The 12,036-nt window shown below is 45.2% G+C and overlaps 1 protein-coding gene across 1 annotated transcript in view; it reads right to left on the minus strand.

Annotated features, from left to right (window-relative positions):
- Window positions 1-12,036, minus strand: part of MPND (MPN domain containing) — a gene marked incomplete at both ends in the record, with an annotated part of 28,525 nt that overhangs the window by 981 nt on the left and 15,508 nt on the right. Inside the window, 5 exons of the mRNA XM_081314941.1 lie at window positions 434-526; window positions 1,238-1,327; window positions 4,707-4,777; window positions 5,074-5,242; window positions 9,694-9,770. Of these exons, the coding sequence (XP_081171067.1) occupies window positions 434-526; window positions 1,238-1,327; window positions 4,707-4,777; window positions 5,074-5,242; window positions 9,694-9,770 (500 nt within the window). The remainder of the gene's footprint in view (window positions 1-433; window positions 527-1,237; window positions 1,328-4,706; window positions 4,778-5,073; window positions 5,243-9,693; window positions 9,771-12,036) is intronic.

Below are 12,036 nucleotides of genomic sequence, written 5' to 3' on the forward strand. Positions count from 1 at the left end.
GGAGAAACTTCCTGACAGCCAGAACAATTAACCAGTGGAACTCCTTGCCTCCAGAAGTTGTGAATGCTCCAACACTGGAAGTTTTTAAGAAGAGACTGGACAGCCATTTGTCTGAATTGGTATAGGGTTTCCTGCCTGAGCAGGGGGTTGGACTAGATGACCTCCAAGGTGCCTTCCAACTACTACTTCTTCTTCTTCTTCTTCTTCTTCTTCTTCTTCTTCTTCTTCTTCTTCTTCTTCTTCTTCTTCTTCTTCTTCTTCTTCTTCTTCTTCTTCTTCTTCTTATTATTATTATTATTATTATTATTATTATTATTATTATTATTATTATTATTATTATTATTATTATTATTTTCCCAGAGGGCTTATTATGGTCATTATTCTTACTGGCCAACATTCTTTGCCACGCTTCCTTTCCCCGGCCGCGTCTTACCTTCAGCTTGTCCAGGTAGCTCTGCTCCTGGCTCCACGCATCCTGAAACTTCACCATGTCAGGCGCCCCTTTGTAAAACTCCACCAGCAGCATCTGGAAGCCGGTGAGAAAACAGTTAGTGGAAGATAAAGGACACGGTGACCTGCCCTCGCTAGGCGAGTGGCGGGCAGTCCTCGGCTTAACAACCGCTCAGAGTTCCAACAGGCCTCCCCACTGCTACTTGTGACCTGGTTTCGAAGCTCTGGCAGCCACCCATCACCCCCATCCCTGCAGCTATGGGATCGAATCCTGGGCACATGGCAACTGGCCCACATTGGCCGGCATTTGCAACGTCCCATAGTCACGTGACCGTAATTTAGGCTTGTTGAGGGGGGGGGCGTGTTTGCTAAAAAGCGGCATTGACTTCCAGCTTACGATGAAAAAGACACCCATTGGGTAGAATGATTCACTTAACGACCGTCACAAAAAAAGGTAACATTGGGCAGGTTGACATGGTGAGCCACTTAAGGACCAACATGAGTGGGGAATTCTGGAAGTTGAAGTCCCAGATCTTAAAAGTGGCCAAGCTTGAGAAATCCACGGGGGCCGGCAGTCCTTATAAGATGTGTCACTCACTCTCTCTCTCTCTCTCTCTCTCTCTCTCTCTCTCTCTCTCTCTCACACACACACACACACACACACACACACCTGTAAATTTAATTTCTGTGACCCCATGACCTTTTTTTCCATCAGAACCCTGATGTGCTTGGGTCATGGTGCCACCGAAGGGCCCTGCTGTTAAGACAACTCGGAGAAACAGGGTACCATTTCGTGGAGCAGGTCGTTGGTTAAGAATCCATCCTGGATGTAGGTGACTTCAACCTCCATGGGGATGCCGTAATCATAAGGTCTTTGCTAGGAAAGGAAAAAGGAGAAGGGAGGGAGGGAGGGAGCAATAAGAAAGAAAGAAAGAGAAAAAGAAAGAAAGAAAGAAAAGAAAGAAAGAAAGAAAGAAAGAAAGGAAAGAGAAAGAAAGAAAGAAAGAAAGAAAGAAAGAAAGAAAGAAAGAAAGAAAGAAAGAAAGAAAGAAAGAGAAAGAAAGAAGGAAGGAAGGAAGGAAGGAAGGAAGGAAGGAAGGAAGGAAGAAAGAAAGAAAGAAAGAAAGAAAGAAAGAAAGAAAGAAAGAAAGAAAGAAAGAAAGAAAGAAAGAAAGGAAGTGAGGGAGGAAAGAAAGGAAGGAAGGAAGGAAGGAAGGAAGGAAGGAAGGAAGGAAGGAGAGAAAGAAAGAAAGAAAGGGAGGGAGGGAGGAAAGAAAGAAAGAAAAAGGAAGAAAGAAAGAAACACAAAAGAAAGAGAAAGAAAGAGAAAGAAAGAAAGAAAGAAAGAAAAAGAAGAAAGAAAGAAAGAAAGAAAGAAAGAAAGAAATAAAGAAGAAAAGAGAGAGAGAAAGAAAGAAAGAAAGAAAGGGAGGGAGGGAGGGAGGAAAGAGAAAGAAAAAGAAAGAAAGAAAAGAAAGAAAAATGAAAGAAAGAAGAAAGAAAGAAAGAAAGAAAGAAAGAAAGAAAGAAAGAAAGAAAGAAAGAAAGAAAGAAAGAAAGAAAGAAAAAAAAAAGGAAGGAAGGAAGGAAGGAAGGAAGGAAGGAAGGAAGGAAGGAAGGAAGGAAGGAAATTTTGAGTCTGTCTTTAGGCATGTGCACACAATCAAAATTATCCGGAAGAAGACTGGAGCCCTGGCTGTGCAAACAACCCTTCTCTGTTTTCATTGATTATTTCTTTTATTCATTAAATAGATGCATATGGCTGCCGAACTCACCCACAGTGAACCTGGCAGGCCGACCACCTTAAAAACCCACGCTATCAAACGTCCAGGAATCCAAAACCCTCTTAAAAGGTAGTCCTCGACTTAACAACCACGAGGAGGACCAGAACGTCTGTTGCTTGGGCTCGCGAAATGAGTCACACCCCATTTTACGACCATTTTGCCGCCGTCTTTAAGCAAATCCAGGCGTCCCGCATTGACGCCGCTCGTCAGAAAGCCTCGGATAAGGTTCCCCAAGGGCCCCGGGACACCCCAAGGGTCCCAAATGCACGCCAGCACTCAAATCCCGACTTTGTGACCGCGGGGACATTGCGATGGTCCTAAGGGCGAGCACCAAGCCACGGACCCTCTTTTCCCAGTGCTGTTGTAACTTCAAATGGTCTTTAAAGGCATGGTCGTAAGGCGAGGACCACCCGTGTTTGAGAAAGCAACCTGGCTCATTTCCAGTTAGTACATAACCCAAAAGAAAAACATGCCATTCTTGCTTGGAAATGAACTCTAGGAGAAGCGTCGATCGCACAACGTCACAAGGTAGATCAACTCTGATGTTAAACGAGGTAGCACCGGTAGTCCTCGACTTACGACCCTTCATTTAGAGACCGTTCTAAGTTACAACCGCACGGGGAAAAAAGGGACTTAGGACCGCTTTTCACACTTACGATCGTTGCAGCATCCTCCGTGGTCACGTGTTCAAAATTCAGACGCTTGGCAACTGACTCGCATTTCTGACGGTCGCAGCGTCCCGCGGGGGGAGGGGGGTCACGTGATCCCCTTTTGCGACCTTCTGACAAGCAAAGCCCACGGGGAAGGCAAATTCACTTAACGACCGTGTGACTAACTTAACAACTGCAGTGATTCCCTTAACCACTAAACTCACTTAACAAATGTCTTGTTTAGCAACGGAAATTTTGGGCTCCTGACCACCAAGGGAAGTTTTATCGGCGCCAAAGCATTATTATCTGGCAGCTGGAAACTTCTCTGTGGTTCAAAGTTGCATCCACTCTTAACTAAACTTAGATAATCCCCCATTGCACACTCAGACCTGGTTAGGTCTGCTAACATCTTAACCCTCTGGGAATCCAGCAGCATTGCTTAGGGGCCTGGTCTGAGGTGACCCCGTGACTCTGAACGAGACCGCCTGCTATTATCCCTCGTTTTGAGCCCTAAAAGCCAGCTTTGTGCTTAGTTTTAAGGGGCCAGGAGCAAAGCCTCCAATCTGAAAGCCACCTGTATCGCAGAATCGTAGAATCATAGTTTGATAGAATGATAGAATCGTAGAATGGCAGAATCGTAGAGTCATAGAATCAGTCATAGAGTCATAAAATGGTAGAATGACAGAGTCATAGAATGATAAAATCAGAATCACAGTCATAGAATCAGTCAAAATGATAAGTCATAGAATCACATATTCATAGTATTATAGAATCATAGAGTCAGAATGATAGAAAGATAGAATCATAGTCATAGAATCGTAGAATCATAGAATCATAGTCATAGAATCATACTGTAGAGTCATGATTCATGGAATCATAGAATCATAGTCAAAGAAACATAGAGCCATAGAATCGTCATAAAATGATAGAATCATAGAGTCTAGAATCATAGTCATAAAATCATGGAATCATAGAATCATAGTCATAAAATCATGGAATCATAGAATCATAGTCATAGAATCATAGAGTGATAGAATCATAGAATGATAGTCAGAATGATAGAATGACAGAATCATAGATTCATAGTCAAAATCATAGCCACAGAATCATAGATTCATAGAATCACAGTCATAGAATGATAGAATGATAGTCAGAATGATGGAATGACAAAATCATAGATTTCTAGAATCAGTCAAAATCATAAGCATAGAATCATAGATTCTATATACATAGAATGAAGGCTATTGCTAAGCACATTGATTTGTGCTTCTTAGATTGTAAGACGCCCTGAGTCTTCGGAGAAGGGCGGGATATAAATGGGATTAAAATAAAAAAAATTCAGCCTATATAAATGGGATTAAAATAAAAAAATTCATAGAATCATAGTCAAAGAATCATAGAGTCATGATTCATGGAATCATAGAATCATAGTCAAAGAATAAGTTGTATAATCATAGTCATCAAATCATAGAATCATAGAGTCTAGAATCATAGAGCCATAGAATCATAGAGTTATACTGTAGAATCCCAGGGCTGGAAGGGACCTTGGAGGTCTTCTAATCCAACCCCGTGCCCTAGACTAGAGGTCTTATTGCATCCTGGACAAATGGACTTTCTTTTTCTTTTTCAAGACCCCGAATACTTCCCTGTGATTCCCAGCCTCTCTGCTGCCCTTCTTGCATCAGTTAAACATCCACACATGGTTTTTAAAGCAGAAAAAAGGCTGAATTATCCTGTCGATCCTCCCAGTTGAGATCCTTCAAGGCCGCCAGCCCTTCAAGCAACCCAGCCAATTCTCGGTGGCCGGGATGTTCGTGCTTACCTCCGGGGGCGGCATCACCCAGAAGGGGGAGATCTTGGACTCTACACCTTGGTTGCCATGGTAGTAAGGACCTGGTGGGGCAGGAATAATAAAAAAAATGCTTGGATGAGCAGTGAGACGTTCCATAGCTATTTGTAAAAATAAAGAAGGCCAGATACAAACAGATAAATAAATTAATTTAGCTTCTTCTTATGGGAGACAAATAACGTTCTATTTGCTCTGCTTTGCAAGCGCCCCCCCCAGGCTTCAAGTGGCCCTGGATCCTCCTGTTTTCTGCCTTCGGAGCCGGCGGATTTTCAAAAATCCCAATTGCAACAGGAACAAGGAACAAGGCAAGCCCGGGCGGACGTCCAGTTTTGCAACCTACCACAAATGAGCGCCAGGCATGGCTGGAAGCTGTTGCTGGTTCCCTGGAGCTTCAGCTGGTAGTCCATCTGCATGTCGATGTCTTGCAGGGAAGGCAGAGGGTGGCTGAAGGGGTGGCTGTGATACCAGCCCACCAGCGACAGCCCCCGCAGGAAGAGGTTTTGGCAGATCTGGAAAGGACCAATCACCAGGAGACGGTGAGTTCTAGTTCCGCCTTAGGCGTGAAAGCCGGCTGGGTGACCTTGGGCCAATCACCAGGAGATGGTGCGTTCTAGTTCTGCCTTAGGCATGAAAGCAGGTTGGGTGACTTTGGGCCAATCATCAGAAGATGGTGAGTTCTAGTTCCGCCTTAGGCATGAAAGCCAGCTGGGTGACTTTCAGCCAATCACCAGGAGACGGTGAGTTCTAGTTCTGCCTTAGAAATGAAAGCTGGTTGGGTGACTTTGGGCCAATCACGAGGAGACAGTGAATTCTAGTTCTGCCTTAGGCATGAAAGCCAGTTGGGTGACTTTGGGCCAATCATCAGAAGATGGTGAGTTCTAGTTCCACCTTAGGCATGAAAGCCAGCTGGGTGACTTTCAGCCAATCACCAGGAGATGGTGAGTTCTAGTTCCGCCTTAGGAATGAAAGCCAGCTGGGTGACTTTCAGCCAATCACCAGGAGACAGTGAGTTCTAATCCTACCTGAGACATGTAAGCCACCTGGATGGTTTTGGGCCTCTCCCCCTCTCCCACCTCACAAGGCTGTTGTAGTGGGGAAAATGGGAAGAGGAAGATGTGTTGGCAATGTTCCCCGCCTTGAGTTATTTGCAAAAATAATAAAAGTGGGAGATAATTAAATAAATATATTTAAATTAGCTTCTTATGGGGGCACAGATCATAGAGTATTTGCTTTGTTTTATAGCTTCACTTTCCTTTAAAATGGCCCTTCATCCTCCTCTATTATGCTTTTTTGCTTCCAAAGCTCCTCCCAGCCGCCTATTTGCTCTTTGGCATTATCCATTTCAATTAAACTAAACTTTAGCCGCATCGGCATAATACATTTAACTCAGTTAGTACAGTAAGTCATTTTTCTGGCATGACAGAAAACCTTGACCCATTTAAAAAAAACAATCCAAATGGCTTAGCCCAGGGGTAGGCAACCTTGGCTCTTTTATGACTTGTGGACTTCAACTCCCAGAATTCCTGAGCAAGCCATGCTGAGGGGAAAGGGAGAGGTTTCCAAGCTGAGCCATGCTGGCTGAGGAATTCTGGGAGTTGAAGTCCACAAACCATAGAGATGCCAAGGTTGGCCTAGGGCAGGGGTAGGCAACCTTGGCTCTTTTATGACTCGTGGACTTCAGCTCCCAGAATTCCTGAGCCAGCCATACTGAGGGGAAAGGGAGAGGTTTCCAAGCTGAGTCCTGGCTGGCTCAGGAATTCTGGGAGTTGAAGTCCACGAGTCATGAAGGGGCCATAGTCCCCCCCCCCATGCTAGCTGAGGAATTCTGGGAGTTGAAGTCCACGAGTCATGAAGGGGCCAAAGTTTCCACTATGCTGGCTCAGGAATTCTGGGAGTTGAAGTCCACGAGTCATAAAAGAGCCAAGATTGCCTACCCCGGCTTAGACTGATTGACCGTTTCAGCCACAAAATAATTAATCAAGCTTCTGCCCTGAAGCCATTTTCTTTAATTAACAAGATTAGTCTTATTGTATGGATACAGCCACAATTCAATGAGCTGAAAGAACTGAAGCATATTGTAATCCATACAAGAAAACGCAACGTGTTGATGGGAATGTGATGGCCCTGTTGGCAATTTTATCCCCTCTCAGTGACCTTCAAAATCACCAAATACATCCTTGACCACCAAATGCAGGCGATCCTCAACTTAGGACCAGCCCCAAATCTCCACGTTTAGACAAGGCAGTTCTTAAATCAGCTTTGCCCCCTTTGTCACAATTAGCCATAGCAATAGCAGAGAGATTTATGTACCACTTCACAGTGCTTTACACTGTAGCAAGAGTCCCCAACCTATGGTTCACAGCCTGGTACTGGGCCGTGGTGTGTTGTCCACTGGGCTGTGGGAATAGCTGGCGAGTACCCCCACTCACGGCAGCGCAGCTACGCAGCCGCTAGTGGCCCCATTTGCACACGCACGGGTGCGCCAGCACCGCAACCAGTGCCACGTGGGTGCCAACGGCTGTTTGTGCATGCACGTGGGTGCCAGCGGCCTGTTTGCACAGGCGCCGGCAGCCCGTTTCTGCATGCACGCAGCCCCCAGTGCACCACCGTGGGTGCGCGTGGCCCACTTATGCATGTGTGCGCCTGTTTGCGCTGCCGCTGCGCGCATGCCCATTTGCGCAGGCGCATGCGGACCACACGAGCACCTTTTCCTGCTCCTCCTTTTCCTTCTGGCCCACCAAGCCGGAAAGATTAGGGAGCTCTGCTTTACAGCCGTCTCTAAGCGGTTTACAGAGTCAGCTATTGCCCCCACATACAACCATCTGTGTCCCCATTTTACCGACCTCGGAAGGATGGAAGGCTGAGTCAACCTCGAGCCGGTCAGGATCGAACTGCTGGCAGTGGGCAGAGTCTGCCTGCAATACTGCCTTCTAACCACTGCGCCACCAGGCGCTTTGGTTGTTAAATGAATTAGTGCAGTTGTTAAGTTAAAAACATGTGCTTCCCTGCTTAACAGAAGATCACAAAAGGGGGTCACATGAACCTGGTACACTGCAACCGTCATAAATACGAGCCAGTTGCCAAGCATCCAACGTTTGATCACCTGACCGCGGGGGAGGGTGCCACAGTCGTAAGTGTGAAAAACGGTCCTAAGTCCCTTTTTTCCGTGCCGTTGCAACTTTGAACAGTCACTAAAAGAGTGTGTGTAGTGGACTACAGGAACAACCTGCCTCCAGAAGCGGTGAATGCTCCAACACTGGAAGATTTTAAGAAGAGACTGGACAGCTGTTTGTCTGAAATGGTACAGGGTTTCCTTCCTGAGCAGGGGGTTGGACTAGATGACCTCCAAGGTCCCTTCCAACTCTGTTATTCTATTCTATTCTATTCTATTCTATTCTATTCTATTCTATTCTATTCTATTCTATTCTATTCTATTCTATTCTATTCTATTCTATTCTATTCTATTCTATTCTATTCTAGATGACCTCCAAGTCCCTTCCAACTTTATTATTGGCTGCCCTTGAGGACCACTTGGAGGCTCCAGCTGGTGCAGAATGCAGCCGCACGAGTTGTGATGGGGGTTTCCCGATACTCCCATGTAACACCTCTACTCCGTGAGCTGCATTGGCTTCCGGTTGCCCTCCGGGTGAGATTCAAGGTGCTGGTGATGACCTATAAAGCCCTGAATGGCTTGGGTCCGGGTTATTTGAGGGAACACCTGCTGCCAGCATCAAGTTCCCTTCGTCCATTGCGCTCACACAGGGAGGGTCTTCTCAGGGTGCCGCTGGTAAAAGATTGCCGGCGGGTAACACCCAGGGGGAGGGCCTTCTCTTTGGGCACGCCGGCCCTCTGGAACCAGCTGCCCGTGGAGCTTAGGACTGCCCCCGACCTTCGGTCATTTTGCCGGGACCTGAAGACCTGGCTCTTTGAGCTCTCTGGCCCACGCTGAGAATTTTAATTTTAGTTTTAATTGGTTTTTTTTTACTTTTTTCAGGGACTGTTGTAATTATTTTTAATTGTTTTTAACTTTTGTATTTCTTGTTTTAAATTACCCTGTAAACCGCCCTGAGTCCTTCGGGAAAGGGCGGTATATAAATCCAATTAAATTAAATTAAATTATTATTGCTCATATGTATCTTAAAGCATGGGTTAAGGTGTTAAGACTACACTGCCCATCATCCACCCAGACCAATCATGCTAGCTAGAGCTGATGGGGAAAGAGTCCAGCAACCAAGTTAGAGCAATGGATCCACTTATTATAACTCCAGCTGTCCTCAAACTCCAGATGAGGGGATTTCATCTCCCAGAATTCTCTGCAGTGGTTGGGGAATTCTGGGAGTGAAAAACTCACCCTACCAACCCACGTAAAGCATTTTCATTATTTGTAAGTGTGCAAATCAGCATTAATAATGACAATTTCTCTGACATCAAGGTGATGTCGACCCTTGGCAGCCACATAGACCAATTAATAAAATATTATAAGCAGTTCAGGCGGTCCTTGACTTACGACCATTTGTTTAACAACCATTCAAAATTACAACGGGGCTAAAAAAGCGACTCTTACTTATGACCATTGCAGCATTCCCCTACTCACGCGATCACAATCTGGCTGCTTAGCAACCAGCTCACCCTTACGACGACTGCAGCATGCCGGCATTATGCGAACACCACCGGTGACTTTCCCAGTTGGCTTCCCACAAGCAAAGTCACCGGGGAAGACCACGAACTGTGACCACACGGTGCCTCATTTAACAACCACATTGCTTCAACGGTGAGTTCTCGGATCCCAATTGCGGTCGTAAGTTGAGGACTTCCTGTATGATGTTTCAAAATACACATTATGATTGTGATCATTGGAAACTGCCCTGGCATTGCTTAAAAAGTGGAAGTGATCTTTCCAAACAATTTTTTCCCCAAGAATCCAAGCAGATTCCCGTGTCGCTTCCACCCATCGCCTCACCTCTTCTTCCACAATGGCTGCCAGTTCTCCGTCCCCAAGTCGCGACCGGCAAGGGAACGCCCGCAGCACCGTCAGCACTGGAACACAACACAGTCAGAAGGTTAGGGTTAAGCAATGAATTTTCTCCCATTTTGTTGATTTGCAACATTATACATCCAGCAGAGTCAAAATAGGATACATAGAGAGCAGGAATCTCCGAACTGGCAACTTCAAGACTTGTGGACTTCAACTCCCAGAATTCTGGGAGTCGAAGTCCACAAGGGAATTCTGGGAGTCGAAGTCCACAAGGGAATTCTGGGTGTCAAAATCCACCCATCGGAATTCTGGGAGTCAAAGTCCACAAGTCTTGAAGCATGCTGGCTGAGGAATTCTGAGAGTTGAAGTCCACAAGGGAATTCTGGGAGTTGAAGTCCACCCGTCTTAAAGTTGTCAAGGTTAAGAAACACTGTATAACATATCATTGCATGTTCTCATCATGTTCTCTACACAGTATGATATACCAGGAAGGGCATTACTGCTTCATGACTTTTTATATGATTTAGAAAAGATCTATGTAATTTAGTGCCTTGCAAAGGTGAGTCCAAATATAAATGCAGAGAAGAGCAACAAAGATGATCAGGGGACTGGAGGCTAAAACATATAAAGAACGGTTGCTGGAATTGGGTAAGTCTAGTTTAACGAAGAGAAGGACCAGGGGGGATAGGATAGCAGCCTTCCAATATCTCAGGGGCTGCTCCAAAGCGCCTGAAGGCAGGACAAGAAGCAACAGATGGAAACTAATCAAGGAGAGAAGCAACCTGGAATTAAGGAGAAACTTCCTGACAGTGAGAACTATTAACCAGTGGAACAACCTGTCTGCAGAATGCTCCAACACTGGAAGTTTTTAAGATTGGACAACCATTTGTCTGAAACGGTATAGGGTTTCTTGCCTGAGGGGGTTGGACTAGAAGACCTCCAAGGTCCTTTCCAACTCTTGTTATTCTATTCTACTCTACTCTACTCTACTCTACTCTACTCTACTCTACTCTACTCTACTCTACTTTACTCTACTCTACTCTACTCTATTCTATTCCCATCCCATCCCATCCCACCCCATCCCATCCCAATTCTATTCTAAGTAACATGTTTTTTACATTGCTGTTAAAACAAGAGACTAGTCATTGCTAGCATAATTGCACCGATTGTGCTACGTACAGTAATTTTATTTATTTCAAGGACAAGGCACCAATTGTGGGGTTTATTTTATTGACGGATCAGCCAGAGGCCACAATAAAAACCTCATTCATTCGTTCTTTTCTTTAAACCATAAAAGCAGTTTGCATATTGCGAGTTGCAGAATAGCCCAGCCTTTTCTTATAAATATGAAAAATTGAAACTATACTGACTGTGTTAAGCTATTTGTATTTATTTTCGGGATAATAGTGTGGTTGTGGGTTTTAATGCATTCACTCATTGGCCAAAAGTCATAATAACAGTTCACTCATTCATTTTTTTTCCAAAAACTGTCTTTCAGCCACAAGTTGTATTTTGTGGCTGCCGGAAAAGTTCAGCCTTTCCTTATCAAGGCCAAAAACTAAATCTGGACAATCCCGGTCCCAAATAGAATCAAAGAGTTGGAAAGACTTCAAAGGTTTTTCCACTCCAGATTCCTGCTGGGTGCAGGAAATGCTTGCAGTCACTCAAATTTTGCTTTTGTACAGCTTCCTTGCCCTCTTTTAGTAATATTTCTTTATGTATCTTTAAATTTGGAAGTCAAGCAATATTTAGAATATACGAATTTGCTTTCTGCTACTGTAGTTCAGGGGTAGGCAACCTTGGCTCTTTTATGATTTGTGGACTTCAACTCCCAGAATTCCTAAGCCAGCATGGCTCAGCTTGGAAACTTCTCCCTTTCCCCTCAGCGTGGCTGGCTCAGGAATTCTGGGAGTTGAAGTCCATGAGTCATAAAGCGGCCTAGGCCAAGGGTAGGCAACCTTGGCTCTTTTATGACTCGTTGACTTCAACTCCCAGAATTCCTCAGCCAGAGGGGCTCAACATGGAAACCTCTCCCTTTCCCCTCAGCATGGCTGGCTCAGGAATTCTGGGAGTTGAAGTCCACAAGTCATAAAAGGGCCACGTTTGAAGAACCCTGGTCTAAAGGTACAAACCAGTAGTTCCACCAGATGTAGAGGTGGTCTATAGCAGGGCTAGGTAACCTTGGCTCTTTGATGACACGTGGACTTCAGCTCCCAGAATTCCTGAGCCAGCATGACTCAGCTTGGAAACCTCTCCCTTTCCCCTCAGCATGGCTGGCTCAGGAATTCTGGGAGTTGAAGTCCACGAGTCATAAAAGAGCCAAGGTTG

Source organism: Vipera berus (assembly GCF_964194415.1).
Source record: "Vipera berus genome assembly, chromosome: 1".
Classification (NCBI taxonomy): Eukaryota; Metazoa; Chordata; class Lepidosauria; order Squamata; family Viperidae; genus Vipera; species Vipera berus.